The 18,694-nt window shown below is 68.7% G+C and overlaps 1 protein-coding gene across 1 annotated transcript in view; it reads right to left on the bottom strand.

Annotated features, from left to right (window-relative positions):
- Nucleotides 1-18,694, bottom strand: part of LOC125633067 (SCO-spondin-like) — a 154,114-nt gene that overhangs the window by 20,474 nt on the left and 114,946 nt on the right. The window contains exons 74-95 of the mRNA XM_075124759.1: nucleotides 17,905-18,074; nucleotides 17,408-17,454; nucleotides 16,712-16,912; nucleotides 15,935-16,105; nucleotides 14,141-14,338; nucleotides 13,856-13,952; nucleotides 12,676-12,902; nucleotides 12,203-12,352; nucleotides 11,586-11,752; nucleotides 9,495-9,655; nucleotides 8,332-8,552; nucleotides 7,407-7,448; nucleotides 6,675-6,842; nucleotides 5,878-6,087; nucleotides 4,697-4,864; nucleotides 3,655-3,786; nucleotides 3,064-3,304; nucleotides 2,327-2,479; nucleotides 2,003-2,049; nucleotides 1,734-1,904; nucleotides 1,490-1,660; nucleotides 647-805 (exon numbers count right to left, since the gene is read on the bottom strand). Coding sequence (XP_074980860.1) covers nucleotides 647-805; nucleotides 1,490-1,660; nucleotides 1,734-1,904; nucleotides 2,003-2,049; nucleotides 2,327-2,479; nucleotides 3,064-3,304; nucleotides 3,655-3,786; nucleotides 4,697-4,864; nucleotides 5,878-6,087; nucleotides 6,675-6,842; nucleotides 7,407-7,448; nucleotides 8,332-8,552; nucleotides 9,495-9,655; nucleotides 11,586-11,752; nucleotides 12,203-12,352; nucleotides 12,676-12,902; nucleotides 13,856-13,952; nucleotides 14,141-14,338; nucleotides 15,935-16,105; nucleotides 16,712-16,912; nucleotides 17,408-17,454; nucleotides 17,905-18,074 — 3,472 coding nt within the window. The remainder of the gene's footprint in view (nucleotides 1-646; nucleotides 806-1,489; nucleotides 1,661-1,733; nucleotides 1,905-2,002; nucleotides 2,050-2,326; nucleotides 2,480-3,063; nucleotides 3,305-3,654; nucleotides 3,787-4,696; nucleotides 4,865-5,877; nucleotides 6,088-6,674; nucleotides 6,843-7,406; nucleotides 7,449-8,331; nucleotides 8,553-9,494; nucleotides 9,656-11,585; nucleotides 11,753-12,202; nucleotides 12,353-12,675; nucleotides 12,903-13,855; nucleotides 13,953-14,140; nucleotides 14,339-15,934; nucleotides 16,106-16,711; nucleotides 16,913-17,407; nucleotides 17,455-17,904; nucleotides 18,075-18,694) is intronic.

Here is an 18,694-nt window from a genome sequence, read left to right as displayed (position 1 = left end):
GGCTCAGGGCAGGGCGAGGGGCCAGAGGGGACCCACCATGAGGAGGGGTGAACAAATGGCTCTGGGTGCCCCCAGGGGGTGCTCTCCCCTCTATGGGAGACACTGCAGCCTCAGAAAGGGCAGTCCCGGGGGGGTGGGGATGAGGACAGTGCTGGAGAGGGGAGTCCCCTGGGCTCGGGAGTGGGGAGGGCAGGGTCCATCCTGCAGGAGGCGCTCTCTGACCGGGGCAGGGGAGGAGCACCAACCACGGGCGTGAGAGCAGAATTCCTGCTGGGCTCCACCGCCAGGGTCCCTGCCCCAGCCCAGCCCACCCCACCCCGCCCCGCCCCACCGGGCTCCCTTCCATTGTCCTTGCCCCAGCTCCCCACACCAGGCTCCCTCCCAGGGTCCCTGCCCCAGCCCACCCTGCCCCGCCCCACCGGGCTCCCTTCCATTGTCCCTGCCCCGGCTCCTCACACCGGGCTCCCTCCCAGGGTCCCTGCCCCAGCCCACCCTGCCCCGCCCCACCGGGCTCCCTTGCATTGTCCTTGCCCCAGCTCCCCACACCAGGCTCCCTCCCAGGGCCCCTGCCCCAGCTCCCCCCCGCCCCCCGCGGCTGCCCCCCAGGGTCCCTGCCCAGCCAGTCGTGCCCCGGCCCCGCCCTCACCCGAGCACTGGGAGGCGTTGCAGGTGCGGAACTGGCCATCCAGCCCCACGCACAGCGCCCCCTGGGGGCCCGGGCCCAGCTGGTTCCGGTAGCGCTGTTGCACCAGGAAGCTGCAGGAGCACTGGGTCCATGGCGTCCAGGGGCTCCAGGAGCAGTCGCCTGGGGCAGAGGAGAGGGGCACAGCATGGCAGCCTGGCACGTGCCCTCGAGCCCCGCCCAGCCCCCAGTGGCCATGGGGGGCTGGGCACTGGCCTGGGACCGGAGCACGGCAGCTGCTGCCGGACCCTCCCGGTGGGGAGCCAGAGAAGGGGCCGTGAGTCCAGGAGAGCCAGGACAGCTGGGTCTGGTCCTGGCTCCTAACTGACTCTGGCCAGGCCCCCTTCCCTCAGCCCCTGCCTCAGTTGCCCCCTCAGCCAGGAAGTGCTCTGGGGGCAGGGAAGAAGAGCCCGATGTGTGCCTCAGTTTCCCCTATACTGTGCCTAGCTGCCCGGGGGGGAAGGGACGAAATTTGCTCTGAGAGCAGGTTAAGAGACGGGGGGGGGGGGGGGGGGGGGGGGCGTCGCTGAGCAGGCTGAGGCATGGGGGGAAGCAGGAGGGCTGGAGCTGCGTCTCAGAGGCAGGGAGGCCGCACGGCTGGCCCTGGAGGGGACCCTGGGGGGTCGGGCGCACTGCGGGGGCTCCTCCAAGGCCAGCCCCGACCCCGTGGATCCGACACTCCCACGAGCTCCTGTTCATGCAGGGCACCCCGCCCCGAGCAGGCCAGACGGGGGTACCACGGCAGGCTGAGCGCACGCTCCTTCGGGGCTGGACACCACCCCCGCCGTCCCCAGGGGATGCCCCTACCTTCACAGGGCCGCAGGTAGCAGGGCTCCACCTCCTGGCGGGCGCTGGCATTGCAGGGGGTGCCGGGACCCTCGGGGCTGGGGCAGGCGCATGTCCCCGTCCGCATGGCCAGACCGGTACCACAGGTGCGTGAGCAGGGGCTCCAGGCCGACCAGTCGCATCGCTCGGCCGCTGCGGGAGGGGACAGGGTCAGCAGGGGCGCGGGCTCCGGGTCCCCTCCCCAGCCCAGGCGGGCGCCACTTACCTGGGCAGGGCCGGGCAGCGCAGCCCTGGGCCTCGGCCTCGGGGCCGGCGCAGTCCGAGCCATTGTTGCGTGGAGGCGGGTTGATGCAGGCCCTGGTGCGGACGTGGGTGCCGTTGCCACAGGTCACGGGGCAGTCGGACCAGGGAGACCAGGGCGTCCAGGAGCCGTGCACTGGGGGAGACGGGCAGGGTTAGCACGGGGGAGGGGGGTTCCCCTCGGCGGGAGGGAGTAGGGGGCAGGGTGCCAGGAGCTCCGGGAGGGGCACTCACCCGCACATGCGATGTCCTGGCAGTAGATGCCCTCCGGGGTGCAGATACTAGAGGGAAGGGGCAGACAGATGGTCAGGGCGGATGGGGTGGGGTCCCCCGGGTGGCGCTGAGTTCTCATGCCCAGCCCAAACGCCCACACCCTCAGGAATCGCCCCTTGGGGAGGCAGGGCAGGGTCAGCCCCACTGTACCCGTGGGCAGGGACTGGCGCACGGCCACCCAGCTCGGAGCCCCGGTGCCCCGGCTCCCACTGAGTCCCAGCGAACACTCGGGCCCCTTGCCAGGAGGGCGCACGGCTGGTACGGCTGCCCCCCCGGGGCACTGACCATTGCTGGCACTCGCCCAGCAGCCAGGTGTCCCCCAGGCGTCTCTCCCAGCCCTGGTGCGGGCACAGCGGGGGGCAGGGCCCCTGGGGGCAGGGCCGGGTCTGCAGCTGCTCCTTCTGGCACTCCCTGGCCCAGGAGCCCGACGTGGCCGTCCTGGAAAGGAAGGGAGAGGGGAGAGCGTGAGACGGGCCCAGCAAGCCCATGGGGGCAGGGGCTGGCCGTGCCCTGGGCGCCCAGGGGAATGGCACTCAGCACTGGAGCGCCCCCAGCCAGCAGCCCCAGCCCCGCCCCCCAGCACCCCCTGCTACCCCCCAGTACCCCCTGCTGGGAGCACCCTGCCCCACCCCCACGGTGCCCCCTGCTGGTATTTCCCCTACCCCCAGCACCCCACCCCCACCCCACAGCACCCCCTGCTGGGAGCTCCCCCCCAGCCAGCACCCTGCCCCAACCCCACGGTGCCCCCAGCCAGCAGCCCCCCCAACCCCACAGCACCCCCTCCTGGGAGCCCCCCCCCAAGACAGCACTCCCGCCCCCTCCCCCCAGCACTCCCTGCCGGGAGCCCCCCCCGGCCAGCGCTCTCACCCCTTCCCACAGCGCCCCCTGCTGAGATCTCCCCCCAGCCAGCGCTCTGCCCCGCTCCCCACAGCGCCCCCTGCTGGGGTAGGCTGGGGCTGGAGCTCCCGCAGCCTGGGGTCTCCTGTCCCGCGAGCAGGGAAGCCCTGGGCGGGGCCCCTCACCTGAACCGGGTTTGCAGCCCGTCCCCACAGGTGACGCTGCACTGGGACCAGCTGGACCAGTGGCTCCAGTCGCACTGGCTGGGGGGGCAGGTGCGGTGGGTGCAGAGCAGCCGCCCCTCGGAGCAGGTGCAGTTGTTGCAGCCGTCGTGCCGCAGGCTGCCTGGCACCCAGCTGTGCCCCTGGGCATCGGTGCACTCGCAGTGCTGCGGGGAGACGCAGGCGCCGTCCTGCTCCAGGGTCCCTGCGCGGGGACGGGGGACACGGTCACGCCGGAGACCCTGCCCCGGGCACGGCGGGAGGGCTCTGCTGGGCACCACCAGGACTTCTCTGGGGTGCCATAGACCCCCCAGAGTCGCCGTGACCCCTGCTTTCGGCACGCAGGAGCCGAGTCCTAGGTCCCATCTGGAGACTTGGCACCCTGGCAAAGGGCCCCCGGCTCTGCAGGCCCTTGGGGACCCCGGGGTTCTTGAGAGGATGGGCTTTGCCCAGCCCTGCAGAGGAGGAGTCCCAGGGGGTGAATAACACCAAGGCAGCGGTCCCCCAGCCCCCCAGAGTGCCCTCTCGCCCCAGCCTCCTGCACAGGGCACCCACCGTCTGGGCAGCGGCAGCCGGGCTCGCAGGCCTCCCCGTCCTGGCACGTGATGCCCTCCTGCAGGTCCCAGCAATGGCGTGGGCATCTGTTGGCGCAGTCCACCATGGCCATGGCAGGCGGGCATCCCTCCTCTGGGGTGCAATGGGGACTGGTTATCCCAGGGCTGTGACCCCTCCCTGCAGCCCCACAGATACAGCCCCTCACCTGGGCAGGGCTGGGCAATGAGAGCCGGGGGGGAGGGGCAGGGCTAGAGGGGCCCCGGGTCTGACCCGGGTGGCAGGAAGGGGAGGGGCAGGGCTAGAGGGGCCCCAGGTTTGATCTGGGTGGTAGGGCAGGGGAGGGGCCCCGGGTCTGATCTGGGTGGCAGGAAGTGGGAGGGGCCCCCGGTCTGATCCGGGTGGCAGGGCGGGATTGGGCGGAGACCAGTCACGTAGTGTCTCTGCCCCTAACAATGCCGAACGCTCCATAGTCCTCTTCGAGCTCGGGGGTCCCTCCCCTGGTGTTGCTCCCCACCCCCCACCCCGAGTGCCCTCTGGTGCCCCCACCTTTGGGGGCTGCAGTGTGAAGCGCAGTGTGAAGCACAGCACCTGCCCCTTCCCTGCTCCGGGAGTGGAGCCTGGCTGCACAGCCCAGCTCTGGGGCTACCATGGGGTGTGCCAGGCCAGGTGCCATGTGCCAGCTGGCAGTGCTGGGCAGCAGGGGGCAGGGCAGGGCGAGCCCCCTAAGTGCACCAGCCAGGTGTGTGGGGCTTCCCACCTGAGATCCCACTACCCTGCACTGGCCCTGCATGCCCCCAGGCCGTGCCCCCAGCTGTACTCGGCCAGCGCCAAGTGTCTCCTGGGCCTGGCGGCTCAGCGCCGGGAGCGCCGGGTGGCAGGCCATGCACCCTGCTCACTCTGCCTATGACGGGCACTGGAGGGACGGGGAGCCTCCTTCCCAGCTCCCAGGGCCCCTCCCTCCATGGCCCCTGTCCAGCCAGGCGCCAGCCTCCCAGTGCAGAAGGCCTGGAGCGCCCCTTCCCCAGCCCCCCGCACTCCCTACCGCAGGGCCGGGGGTTGCAGACGCGCCCCTGGTACTTCTCCCCTGGGCAGTGGGACCCTCCGTTCTTGGGCGGGGGGCTGGTGCAGGTACGAGTGCGCACGGAGCGGCCCCCCCCGCAGGTGCGGTCGCACCACGACCACGGGCTCCACTTGGACCAGGCTCCGGCCACTGGCTCGCGGAGACGCCGACAGGCATGGTGGGGGGAGAGACGGGGGAGGGGAGAACAGCCGTTAATGCCAGACGCAGCCCGGCCCCCAGCCGCGGGCACAGGGCTCTGCCCAGGCCTCACCACGAGGCCCGGCCGACCCTCCCAGCTCACGCCAGGCTGCCCTGGGCCAAACCCTCCCCTGGGGCTGGGCACTGGCTGCGGGTGCATCCCAGACGGGAAGAGCCGGCGGCAGTGTCCACGTGTGGCACCATCAGCAAGGCGGGGGTGCTCTGGGTGCCCACTCTGCCTGGGGCTGTGGACGTGTGTGACGAAGTGGGACTGTTCTTAATGTTTCCTCTGAATAGTGTGGGGGTGCCTCAGTTTCCCCTAGGCAGTTCTTAAGTATCTAGGGGGTGGGGTAAGGGTGTATGATCAATGCAGAGCCCTAGAGGGCAGGTGTGTGCAGGGGTCTGGACACAGAGAATGGCCGACACCCTGTTTCCTGGCCACTGATGGCCTGGGCCCTTCCCCCCTGCAAGGTGAGAGCTGAAGGGTTGGAGAACAAAGGAATCAGGTGACCTCCTGGCCTGGGAAGGGGACAAAGCCCAGAGGAGGGGGGGCTGGAGGGAGTTTCAGTTTGGGGCTGGGTGGTCAAACGCAGGGAACCCCAAGGCTGGGGCCTAAGCTCCCTGCCCCCCAGAAGGACTTGACTGAGGGGTCCTGGGGGTACCCACAGGCTCTGTTTTGGACTGTGTTCCTGTTGTCCAATAAACCTTCCGTTTTACCGGCTGGCTGAGAGTCACGGTGAATCCCAGGAAGAGGGGTGCAGGGCCCGGACTCCCCCACACTCCGTGACAGCGTGTCACAGCCAGCGGGCAGGGAGGGGTTAATCTCCTGGCTCCACCATTCCATGTGAGGTACAGCCGAGGGGCGCGACATGGGGCACTGAGGGGCTCGGAGGGCCAGTGCGCCCCTGGGCGAGGCAGCCGGCCTGGGGCAGCGACGCCAGCGTCCCCCGTGCCCACGGCCCTACCTTTGCAGGCCTGCAGGTTGCAGAAGCGCTGCTCGGTGTTTGCGGTCAGGATGCCCTGGCACCAGAGCCCCCACTCGCCGGGGGGGTGGTAGGTGCGCAGACGTCCCTGCTGGCCCACGCCGCAGCTGCGGGAACACTCGCTCCATGGCGCCCACGGGGTCCAGCTGCAGTTCCTGCCGGCGCACTCCTCACCCAGGCACGGGGGCGCATCTGCGGGGCACGGAGCAGAGATGCGGTGAGTCCACCCGGGGGTCGCTCCGCAGCAGGGAAGGAGGGAGCTTGGGCTGGGTGAGCGGGGGCCTGGGGTGGGGTGAGCTGGGGGGTTTGGATGGGCTGAGCCAGAAGGCAGGGTAAGCTGGGGGGCAGGGAGGGGGAGCTCAGGGCGATCTGTGCGTGATCCTGTGGGGGCTGGACAGGGCGAGCTGGGGGGGTCCCTGCAGGGGAGTTCAGGGCACTTGGGACGATGGTGCACTTGTCACCCTGGAGGCAGCCCCTGTTCTCTGCCCAGCTGCCCAGCCCCAGGGATCCCACGCTGCTCTGGTGCTGGCCTGCAACCCGGGGCTGCTGGTCGGTGCCCCAGCTCCTCGCCCGTCACTCGTGGCCCTTCGAGGGACTCTCCTAGCTGGGCAGAGCATGGACCGGGGCTGAGGTGCACCCGCACCCCACACCCAGCCAGGCCGGTGCACTGCAGCCCTGTCCTGCCCCTGGGGTCAGGGGGCGGCTCGGATCCCTTGGCCCCCCGCCCGGTGTCTCACTGTGCACCGGGGCAGGTTACACGCCCGGTCTGGATGCCTCACCTGTGCACTGGGGCAGGTTACACGCCCGCTCCTGGAACGACTCCCCGGTGCAGTTGGCTCCTCCCCCACAGACCCGGGTCCGGGTTTTCCTGGCTGGGAACTCGGGATCGGTGCAGGTTTTGGAGCAGGGGCTCCAGGGGGACCAGAGGCTGAAGCCCTCCTCATAGCCTGGAGCGTAGGGGAAGGGGGCAGCAGGGGTTAACTCACTGCTCGTGGCCTCAAACCGCTTCCAGACCCCACCCCTTGGGGGAGCAGGAACGCAGCCCTGCTACAGGGGGAAACTGAGGCCCAGAGGGGAAGGGACTTACCCAAGGTCACAGAGAGCCAATGGCAGGTCTGGGGTAGAACCCAGGAGTCCTGATTCCCACTTCACTGCTCTAACCGCTAGAACCCACTGCCCCCTCAGCTGGGGTAGAACCCAGGAGTCCTTGATTCCCCCACCCCCCCACTTGAACCACTAGACCCCACTGCCCTCCCAGACCTGGAGCCCAGCACGGGGTCCGTCCACTCGACGCAGGCTGCGGGTGAGGGGTGCCAGGTGACTTGTGCCCCTTCCGCCTGCAGGGTCAGCGGACGGGCTGCAGCCTCGCCAGGCGGTGGAGCCTGGTGCACTCTCCCCTTCCTGGGGAAGCAGGGCCCTCAGGCAAGGCTCCAGCTCTGACCCCCGTGTTTGTAACAGCCCTGCCCGCCTGCCCCGAGCAGGCCCCTGGGAGCCCCTGCCTCTCCCCTCACCTGGCACACTGGAGACAGGCTCCTTCGTGGGACCAGGCGCCACTGGGGAGGGCAGAAGAAAGAAGGGAGAGTTACGGGGCTGCCAGCTTCCTCGCATGCCCACTGCCAGGCTGGGCCGGCCCGCAGGAGCTCTGCCAGCAGCACCAGCCCCTCTGCTCACCGGCGCAGCCAGAGAAGGGTGGCGAGGGCCCGGCTCACGGCCATGAGAACCCCAGGGGAGGCGATGTCTGCGAGCCGAGGGCCCGGGGCCCAGTGGGAGGCACAGGTGAAGTCGGTGGGGGGATGTTCATGGCTAACGACAGCCATCAGCTGGAGCTGAGTCCGACGCTGCCTCCTGGAAACAGCGTGAGTTCTGCCTGGGGGAGGGAGTGACCCTGGGCCCAGCCGGCCCGCGGACGCGGCGGGTTCTCCAGCACTGGGCGCCTGCGAGCCGTGCCTGAAAAGCCAAGGGGCCCGTGTGGCCCTTGCTGTGCTCTACGGGCAGGGGCAGGCTCCTTCGTGGGACCAGGCGCCACTGGGGAGGGCAGAAGAAAGAAGGGAGCTGTGCTCTACGGGCAGGCCTGCTGAGCGCCTCGGCATGGCAGCAGAGCGGACAGTGCCTCCCCGGCCTCAGAGCTGCTTGCTCGCCAGGTGGGGGCTCTAATGCGCCCACGTCGGGACCCCTCTGGGCAGTGCCCAACATTCACAGGCCAGAGCCTCCAGGAGGGTAAGCCAGTGCCAGCTGGAGCTGGTCCATCCAGAGCCAGCAGCAGCGAGGGATCTGCCGGGCCAGTGCTAACCCCCAGGGAACTCGTGGAGCGAGCTAACTGCCAGTGGCATGGAGGGGCAGCTGGACACAGCCAGCCCTGCCCGTCTCGCCCGCCCCCACGAGGAATCCGGGGGCACAGGGGAGAGCGGGTCTGCAGAGCCCCCAATGCCCACTCACCGGGGCAGTCTGGTGTCTGGCAGTACTTGATGTCAGTCCGAGGGCCCACGCAGTCCTTCCCTCCGTTGGCAGGAGCGGGGCTGGTGCAGCCCCGTGCCCTGGTCATGTGCCCCAACCCCCCGCAGCTCACGGAGCAGGGTGTCCAGGGGCTCCAGGGCGTGAAGCCGCCATCCAGGGGGCACCGGGTGAAGGAGCAATTCAGCTGGCCATTGTGGCAGGTGCTAGAAGGGAACGGCCAGGAGAGGTCAGAACGGCCCGGCACGGGCAGGGTCCGAACAATCAGGAGGGGCAGCTCCTGGCAGGGGAGGGTGTAGCAGAGACGCAGGTCCCGAACGCAGCCCATAGGTGGATGGGCCCACTGCAGAGCCGGGGAGGCAGAGCAGTAAGGCCCTGCAGCCAAGGAAGGGGCAGTTCAGGACACAGCCCGGGCAGAGCAGCAGATGTTCCCGGGATGGCTCAAGTCCAGAAAGGCGGTAGTGGGGCCTTGCCGAGCTCTGGCCCAGCCCACTCTCTAGGGCCGCCCCACACACAGCGCTCACATCCCAGAACTGTACATGGCCCCAGAACAAGCGCTGGGTGGATGGGGTTAGGCTGGTAGCTCCCAGCATTGAGACCCTGTAAATTCCCTTCTAAGCCAGCCAGGTTCCAGAAGCACAAGCCCTGCGCGGCCCCACATTCTGCAATGGGGTTTGTAGGTCCCACGCAGCCGCCAGGCCGGGACTCAGCCGGTCCCTGGGGAGAGGGATGCACCCAGAGAGCTCAGCTGGTTGCCCTCCTGGGGCCTGTTCCCAGCTCTCGCTGGCTGCTCAGCACATTGTCACAGGCCCCGGGTGTAGGTGGCTCTGTGGGATCAGGCTGGCTGTGCTGCCAGCCACGGGCCACGCTCCCAGCCACGGGCCACCCTGTTCCCCATCCCAGTCCTGGGGGAGGCGCGTGGGGTTCGGCTCAGCCCCCCGTGGAGCGGGGTTTCCTTGCTCTGACTGATCTGGGAGGAGCAGCTCTCAAACCAGCGCTGGGGGCGAGAGGAGGGAAGAGGGCCACACCCAGACACTGGGTGCCCAGGAGCGCCGGCTAGGCCCGGTCCAGCCCCCCTGCAGAGCCAGAGCCGCAATGGCAGACACAGCCCCGCAGCCGGGGTGGGGCCGTCGCGCAGGCAGACTCACCAGGTGCTGCAGGCGGAGCGGATGGTGTTGTGGGGCTGCACCTCCTGGCCCAGAGAGACCCAGCGGCCCTGGGAGGTGAGCACGGCCGCGAGGGCGCTGGCGTTTGCCGAATGGTTCTGGAGCTTCTGCAGGGTCTCCTCGGTGACCAGGCAGGGGCACTCCTGCATGGGAGGCAAAAACGGCGGTGGTCGCTTCGGGGGTAGGCGCCCCTCCGGCATGGAGAACACAGGGACTGGGCCTCTGCCCTGCCACGGGCTAATGCTGGTGGACGGGCACCTGAGAGCAGCCGCAGCCACCCCAGAGAGCCATCCCCATGCTGCAGGGCTCTGGGCTCGAAGGGCCATTGGCCTGGTGCATCCCACCCTGTGTGCCCACAGCTGGGGATGGCCTCGCCAGCTGTGACGAAGTGGGACTGTTCTTAATGTTTCCTCTGAATAGTGTGGGGGTGCCTCAGTTTCCCCTAGGCAGTTCTTAAGTCTCTAGGGGGTGGGGTAAGGGTGTATGATTGTTGCAGAGCCCTAGAGGGCAGGGGTGTGCAGGGGCCTGGACACAGAGAATGGCCGACACCCTGTTTCCTGGCAACTGATAGCCTGGGCCCTTCCCCCCTGCAAGGTGAGAGCTGAAGGGTTGGAGAACAAAGGAATCCGGTGACCTCCTGGCCCCGGAAAGGGACAAAGCCCAGAGGAGGGGGGGCTGGGGAGAGTTTCAGTTTGGGGCTGGCTGGGACATAGAGTGAAGTGCAGACAGGGTTGTCTGGCTCCCTGCCCCCCAAAATGGACCCAGCTGAGGGGTCCTGTTCTCTGCACCTACAAGCTCTGTGTTAGACCATGTTCCTGTCGTCTAATAAACCTTCTGTTTTACTGGCTGGCTGAGAGTCCCGTCTGACTGCGGAGTTGGGGGGCAGGACCCTCTGGCTTCTCCAGGACCCCGCCTGGGCGGACTCGCTGTGGGACGCGCACGGAGAGGCAGAGGAGGCTGAAGGCTCCGAGGTCAGACCCAGAAGGTGGAAGCCGGGTGAGCTGTGTGTCCTGCAGACAGGCTGCTCACAGGAAGGAGACTTCCCCAGAGTCCTGCCTGGCTTCATGGGGAGCAGTTCCAGAGCATCGCCCAGGGACTCCATGACGCCATGTATCCCCGCACCCACAATGCACTGGGGCGTGGCTTAGCTCACGTATCCCCCACCCACAATGCACTGGGGTGTGGCTTAGCTCACGTATCCCCCTGCACAATGCACTGGGGTGTGGCTTAGCTCACGTATCCCCCACCCACAATGCACTGGGGCATAGTTGAGCTCACGTATCCCCCCCACAATGCACTGGGGCATGGCTTAGCCCATGTATCCCTGCACCCACAATGCACTGGGGTGTGGCTTAGCTCACGTATCCCCCCGCACAATGCACTGGGGCGTGGCTTAGCTCACGTATCCCCCACCCACAACTCACTGGGGCATGGTTGAGCTCACGTATCCCCCCCACAATGCACTGGGGTATGGCTTAGCCCATGTATCCCTGCACCCACAATGCACTGGGGTGTGGCTTAGCTCACGTATCCCCCTGCACAATGCACTGGGGTGTGGCTTAGCTCACGTATCCCCCCACCCACAATGCACTGGGGCATAGTTGAGCGCACGTATCCCCCCCACAATGCACTGGGGCATGGCTTAGCCCATGTATCCCTGCACCCACAATGCACTGGGGTGTGGCTTAGCTCACGTATCCCCCCACCCACAACTCACTGGGGCATGGTTGAGCTCACGTATCCCCCCCACAATGCACTGGGGTATGGCTAAGCCCATGTATCCCTGCACCCACAATGCACTGGGGTGTGGCTTAGCTCACGTATCCCCTCACCCACAATTCACAGGGGCATGGTTGAGCTCACATATCCCCCCTAATGCACTGGGGCGTGGCTTCGCTCACGTATCCCCCCACCCACAATGCACTGGGGCTTAGCTCACGTATCCCCCCACCCACCATGCACTGGGGCATGGCTTAGCTCAAGTGCCATGGGCAGGAAGCTGAGCGGGGCTGCCCATGCCATGCTGCTCTCTGCCCCACTGCAGAGCGAGGAAACGGCCGGCGGGCGCCTGACCTGGACGCAAGCTCCGTCGTGCTGGTAGGTGCCCGCTGGGCAGTGGCAGCCCTCCTCACAGCCGTCGGAGAAGCAGTCCATCTGGCGGGTGAGGTGGGCACAGCTGTACGGGCAGCCCTCCTCCTGCAGGCACTCCCGGTACAGGCGCCCTGCCGGGCAGCCCACCTCTGCGGGGAGGGCGACAGACAGGCCTGAGCTCCCTGTGCTTGGGGCCTGGGAGGGGGGTGTCCTGTCCCGCTCCCGCTGCTGCAGAGCCAGCCCCAGCCCTCCTCCCACCAGCCGCCTCACCCTGCTCTTCAGCAGATGCGGGGGGCGCCTATCTTTGGGGGCTACTCACTGAGACAGGGCAGTGGGGGGTTACTCCCCGAGGAGCGGGAGCCAGTCAGGGAAGGAGGGCAGTGGGGGAGTTCTCACAATAGGGGGCAGTTAATCCCCAAGGCGGGGATTGGGGCCGTTACTCCCTGGGTGGAAGAGGGGACGGGGCAGTTACTCCCTGGGCGGGGGAGGAGACGGGGGCAGTTACTCCCCGAGGGGGGGGCAGGAGATGGGGGCAGCTACTCCCGGGGGGGGGCAGTTATTCCCCGGGGGGGGCCGGTTACTCCCCAGGGGTCACTCACCGAGGCAGACCTGGGTGTGGCAGGTCTTGCTCTGCACGGCCAGCCCCTGGCAGGCCGGCTGGCGACATCGGCGCTTGCGGATCTGCTCTCCCCCGCCACAGGACACGCTGCACGGGGCCCACGGGGACCAGTCGCTCCACGGCGCCTCCTCTGCGGGGGGCAGGGCACAGACACTGGGTACCATGGGCCCCCACCACCAGCACCGTCTGTCCCCCGCCGGTACTTGTCCGCCCACGGCCCTCCCGCTGCCCCCGCGCCAGGCCTCTGCTCCCGGGGCAGAGCTCTGACGTCCCAGACGGAGACAGGCCCCGGCTTGGTCAGGGTCTGTAGGTGCCACCGTGACCCTGCTGTGCAGGGAAAGGGCCTGGGCGCAGCCGGGATGTGCCCTGTAACACCGTCCCCCACTGCACTGAGGCATGGGGGTCAGCACCCCCAATATGCCCCCCTGCAGTGCCCCATGCCCCGGCTCTCACCTTGGCAGGGCGGCTCGCCCTGGTGGCAGGCTCGCTGCTGCTGGCTGTCCCCGGTGCAGCCCCTGCCCCTGTGTTGGGGGGCCGGGTTATCGCACTCTCGGAAGCGGAACTGGGTGCCCTCCTGGCAGCGCTGGGGACAGGGCGACCACGGCCCCCAGGCCCCCCAGCCGCCGTCCAGCCGGCACGCAGGGTCAGCGCGGCACTGCAGGTGCCCGTCCTCACAGGTGCTGCGGGGAGGGGAGAGCGCGTTACCGCCCAGGGGGGCTGCCCACTGGCCACGCAGCCCACAACCGCACCTTCATCCAACACCCCTGTCCCAGCCCTGGGCAGCCACAGACTAGAGCCCTGCATGCCCGGTGCACAGGCTGGGAGAGAAAAGCCTGGCACTGCCCCAGAGCCCAGCTCCGATGAGCCACCCAGGCCTCCCCTTCCCCTGGGCACTGTCCCAGAGCCCAGCCCCGATGAGCCACCCAGGCCTCCCCTCCCCCTGGGCACTGTCCCAGAGCCCAGCCCCGATGAGCCACCCAGGCCTCCCCCCAGCCCCCAGGCACTTCCCCAGAGCCCAGCCCCGATGAGCCACCCAGGCCTCCCCCCAGCCCCCAGGCACTTCCCCAGAGCCCAGCCCCGATGAGCCACCCAGGCCTCCCCTCCCCCTGGGCACTGCCCCAGAGCCCAGCTCCAATGAGCCACCCAGGCCTCCCCTCCCCCTGGGCACTGCCCCAGAGCCCAGCTCCAATGAGCCACCCAGGCCTCCCCTCCCCCTGGGCACTGCCCCAGAGCCCAGCTCCAATGAGCCACCCAGGCCTCCCTTCCGCCCCGGGCACTGCCCCAGAGCCCAAGGCCCTGCCCAGCCGCCCTGGGCTGCCCCGGACAGAGGCTGCAGCTCCGCAAGGCCTGGGGGAGGGTCCGTCTCCTTGGCTCACTCAGCCATCTCTGGCCAGATGCCAGGCAGGGCCCTGGAGAGGGGGTGGGTTGCGGTGAGGGGGTTTGCCAGTGGCACCTGCCCCTTAGACCACCCCGAGGCCCAGCAGCTCCCAGCTCCCAGAGCCACCCGCAGCCCCCCGGGGATGGGGGTTTGGACTCCGCTACCCAGGACGGATGTGGGCAGCGCCATCCCCGTTCCGGCCCCCAGGCTGCCTAGGGGAGGGGGCCCCGAGTGCCCGCGGAGCCCAGCACTCACCAGTTCTGGCAGGGCCCGTACACCGTCTGCCCAGGCTGCGCGTACTCCCAGGGCACGGGGCCAGCCCAGGACGAGAGGGGCTGCTGCTCCGGAGCCTCTGCGGGGAGACGGGCGGGGGCGTCACCCTCCCGTAGAGCCACAGATGCACCCCCCCACTACCCCTGCACTGCTCCCCCGTGCCCTCCCTCGCCTAGCCCCCTGTACCCTCCTTGCAGCCCCTCCCTCCCCCGGGCCGTGGAGGTTTCCTGGGTGCACCGTCCCCGCCAGCCCCAGGCCCGCACTCACCCAGGGAGCCATTGCGGTACTTGCAGGAGCACTGTGCCAGGCTCACACACGCCCCGTCCTGGAGGAGCTGGCCAGCGGGGCAGCCGCACGAGGGCTGGCACTGGGGGCTGTCCAGGCAGGCCGCGTCCGCCTGCAGGTCCTCACAGGAGCGTGGGCAAGGTTTGCCACAGGCGAAAGCCACCTGCCCCCCGCCGCAGCCTGTGGGGAGAGAGCTGGGGTCACCCCCACCCGCAAACCCAGCAGCGCCCGGCACGGGCCACACTGCCCTCCAGGGCTGCCACTGCCGGGCACGGTGCTGGGGGAAGCACGGCCAATGCCCGGGTTGTACAGGGAGCGGCAAGGAAATCAGGCAGCCACACAGGCCGCTCTAGCCATCTGTGACGACGTGGGGGGTTCTCTTGGTTTTTCCAATGGTTTGCATGCAGAGGGGGGCGGGACTCAGTTTCCCTGGGTGTTATTGGTTTAACAAGGTGGTGGGAGAGGGAGTTTGTTGTTACAGGGGGCCAGCGAACGGCCTGGAGAATGGAGACCCAGCGACGGGTGACCGGGAAGCCCAGTTTGGGAGTCACAGCCGGTTCTGGACGGTGGCAGGACAGTGGGCTGCGGAGAGGGGACCCCGGTGACCCGACCAGCCGGTTCCAGCCAGAGGGGCCAGAGGACAGAGGAGGGGAGAGGGGGCCCAGGAGACCAGGTTAACTGGATAGAAGACAATTGACAGAGGTGGGACTTGGGGGAGGTGATATCAGATGCCCAGCTGGGAAGGGGGCGGGCTCGGGACTGGAGAGAGGGAGCAGGCAGAGCCCCCTGGATGCAGGACAGACCTAGATGTGCTGTGCTGAGGGAGGCCAAGCCTGCGGCCTGGAGAGTTTCCTGGGATGGGTTCAGACGCTCACTAAACCCTCCTGATTTACGCTGGCTGAGAGTAGCTCCAGTCTAGAGAACAGGGTGGCATTATTCCCTCTGGAGTGGGGAGATCGGGGGGCACTGCTCCCTCTGGGGATGGGGAGCTTGGGGGGGGGCATTGCTCCCTCTGGGAGTGGAGGCCCCAGGGGTCCACAGTGATGGGACTCCCTGAGGGGCCTGAAGGGGGTTCCCCCCAGGGACCACATGGGGCCATGAGTGGGTACAACCTGTGACTCCATGACACCATCAGCCCTGCCCAGGGCAGCAGATGGGCAGGGGTGAGGATGAGGCTGGCAGGACTGTGGGGGTGGCCACCAGCCGGGTCTCCAAGGAGCAGCTGGGCTGCCAGGGTAGCATTCCCACCTCGTCCCCAGCCGCTCCCTGCCCCTGGCGTGGGTGGCATCGCGGCACCGTGAGCGCTGCTGGATCTTCAGCCACAAGCGCAGCGACCCGTCCGGCTCCACCCAGCCTGCCCCTGCTACCCTGCGCCCTGCCCCGCAGGTCCTGCGGCCCGGTCAGCCCCTGGGCCCGGCCCCTGCCCTGGCCACTGCTTCCACTCCACCGCAGCCGGGCTGCCACCATGTGGGCCACGGGCCTGACAGCGAGGGGGCCGGGCCGGGTGAAGGGGGCCAAGGTGCGGGGCCAGGCCGGGTGACCCCGGGAAGGGGCAGAGGCTGGGGGGCTCTGAGGGGGTGTGGTGGGATGGGAGCAAGATCACACAGAGGCCGGGCGGCCATGCCAGGCCCAGCGATGGCTCCCAGGGGGACTTGGCCCCATTTCCCACGGCAGAACACTGGGGCTGGGCGCAGCTCTGCACGGCAAGGCCCCGCTGGGCGTCGTGCCCCAGCGCAGTGCCCCCTCGGGGGGTCGGCGCCTGGGCCAGTCTCTCACCTTCACACACGGTGTCTCCATCGTGGCAGGCGCGGCTCTGCCGGGCTTCTCCGGGGCAGGGCAAGCCCCCGAAGCGGGCGGGGGGGCTGCTGCACTCCCGGCTCCGTGCCGACTCCCCGGCGCAGGCGGTGCAGGCCGACCATGGCCCCCAGGAACTCCAGCCACCGTCCACTGCAAACCACCCCCAGAGAGGTGAGCCCGGCTCCCCGAGCCTCGGCTGGCTGGGCCTGGAGCCCCTAGGCCTGCCGTAAACCCCCAGGGTGGGCAGGGCTGCGGGCCAGAGTAACACAGGGACCCTGCCTGGGGTTGGGATACCGGAGGGATGGAGAATGTCTCGAGGTTGGGGCTATATCTGGGTGGGGGACCCAGTGTCGGCTCCAGATAGGGTCCATACCAGGGCAATGGCAGCTGGCACTGGGGCGGTACCTGTGGGGGCAGAGTGGGCTCTGGGGCAGTACCCAGGCAGGGGGGAGCAGACGCTGGGGCCATACCTGGGAGGGGAGGAGACTGGGGATGTACCCAGGCAGGAGAAGTGGGCTCTGAGGCCATACCGGGTGTGGGGAGGGGCTGCCGGCCTGGCTCGGGGTGTACCCGGTGGGGGGAGGGGCTGCCGGCCGGGCTTGGGGCCGTACCCGGCGGGGGGAGGGGCCGCCGGCCGGACTCGGGGCCGTACCCGGCGGGGGGAGGGGCCGCTGACTGTACCCGGTGGGGGGAGGGGCCGCCGGCCGGACTCGGGGCCGTACCCGGCGGGGGGAGGGGCCGGGCTCGGGGCCGTACCGGGGCAGAAGGCAGCCGAGGGGCACTCCTTGTGCTGGAGCTGGGTGCCGGTGTCCCCGTGACGCTCCTGCGCCCCGGCACAATCGGCCCCCCCATGCTGAGGTGTGGGGCAGGCGCAGCCGCGGTACCGCGTCACCACCTCACTTCCGCAGGTCCGGGAGCAGGGGGTCCATGGGGACCAGTCACACCAGCCTCCGGCCACTGGAGAGAGGGGCACAGAGCAGGGGGTGCTCAGGGGGTCTCTCCCAGCAGCCTAGGCCCCCTCCTACCTACCCCCCACCTTCTCCTCTCACCACCCCCACCTCCCTGCCCCCCTTCTCCCCTGGCTGCCCCCTGCCTTCTCCTCTCACCATCCGCCAACTCCTTGCCCCCTTCTCCTCTTGCCACCCTCCACCTTCTCCCCTGCCCCCCCCTTTAGCAGGGAGGTGAGCAGGGGGAAGGGGGTCACAGGAGGGGCCACGTCCCCTCCAACCCTGCTACCCAATCAGTGTGTGGCCTGGGACCCTCTCCTCCCCCTTTCCCACCCCAGGGCCCCCCACCTAGACCCCACCCCGCTCCCATGGCATCCCCCAGGGCACCCATTCTCCATCCCACCCTAGGCCCCTCTGCATCCCCCATCACACCCCTGGGGGCCCCATTACCCCGTGGGCCCCTCTCCACCCCCGGCGACCCCCCAGCGGCCGGCCGGGTACTCACCAGGGCAGGGCAGGCTGGTGCAGAGCAGCATCCCCCTGGTGCAGGTGCTGGGGAGGGAGTGGAGGGGCAGTGAGACCGCGGCATGGTGGGGGGGGAGGGGGCGCCAAGGGTTGGGACGGAGTCAGGGGGGACCCACAACGGACCGCCAGTGCCTCCAGCATGCCCACCTCCACCGGGAGACAGCCCCCCCCCGCCCCCCACAGTACAGAGACCGCGCCTCGGTACCCTCGCCCCAGGAGCAGCGCTGAGCAGCAGCGCTCACCCACCGCCGCAATGCAGTCATCTCTGGGGCGTGGCAGCTCTGCCCCACTGGGCACACCTCCCCTCCACATCTCCTGCCCCACAGCCACCCCCTGTTCCTGGTTTCACTGCCCCACTAGGACCTCCTGCCCCGACCCAATGCACTGGGCATAGCAGGGCTTTGTGTCACGGACCAACGGGCGGCTCTTGACAACCGCTGCCCCCCATAACGCGCCCCACCTGCCAGTCTCGCTCACCAGTTGTTGCAGCCGTCCTGGTGGGCCACGGTCTCCCCCGGCAGATACCTCTCCTGGGTGAGCAGGTCCAGGCAGGTGCAGTCCTGCCTCTCCACGCAGGCCGAGCCGTTGGCGTTCAGCACCCTGCCGCTGGTGCAGTAGCAGCCGGCCTCGCAGCTCCACATGCAGTGCTGGGGGCAGAGGGAGCGTCACGGGGTGGGGGAGACCCTGGGGTGCAGGGGCGGGGGGGCTATGGAGTCCCCTGTCATTGCTGGGCAGGGAGTGTGACGAAGCAGGACTGTTCTTAATGTTTCCTCTGAATACTGTAGGGGTGCCTCAGTTTCCCCTAGGCATTTCTTAAGTCTCTAGGGGGTGGGATAAGGGGGTGTAACTGTTGCAGAGCAAAGGGTCAGTGTACGTAAATGGCCGACACTCTGTCTCCTGGCCACTGATGGAAGGTGAGAGCGGAAGGGTTGGAGAACAAAGGGATCAGGTGACCTCCTGGCCCGGGAAAGGGACAAAGCCCAGAGGAGGAGGGGGGGAGGAGGAGTCAGTTTGGGGCTGGCTGGGACATGGAGTGAAGGGCAGACGTGGTTGTCTGGCTCCCTGCCACCCAAAATGGACCCGGCTGAGGGGTTCTGTTCTCTGCACCTACAAGCTCTGTTTTAGACCATGTTCCTGTCATCTAATAAACCTTCTGTTTTACTGGCTGGCTGAGAGTCACGTCTGACTGCGGAGTTGGGGGGCAGGACCCTCTGGCTTCCCCAGGACCCCACCTGGGCGGACTCGCTGTGGGAAGCGCACGGAGGGG

Source organism: Caretta caretta, chromosome 2 (assembly GCF_965140235.1).
Source record: "Caretta caretta isolate rCarCar2 chromosome 2, rCarCar1.hap1, whole genome shotgun sequence".
NCBI lineage: Eukaryota > Metazoa > Chordata > Testudines > Cheloniidae > Caretta > Caretta caretta.
This window is presented reverse-complemented; position numbering and strand designations above follow the sequence as displayed.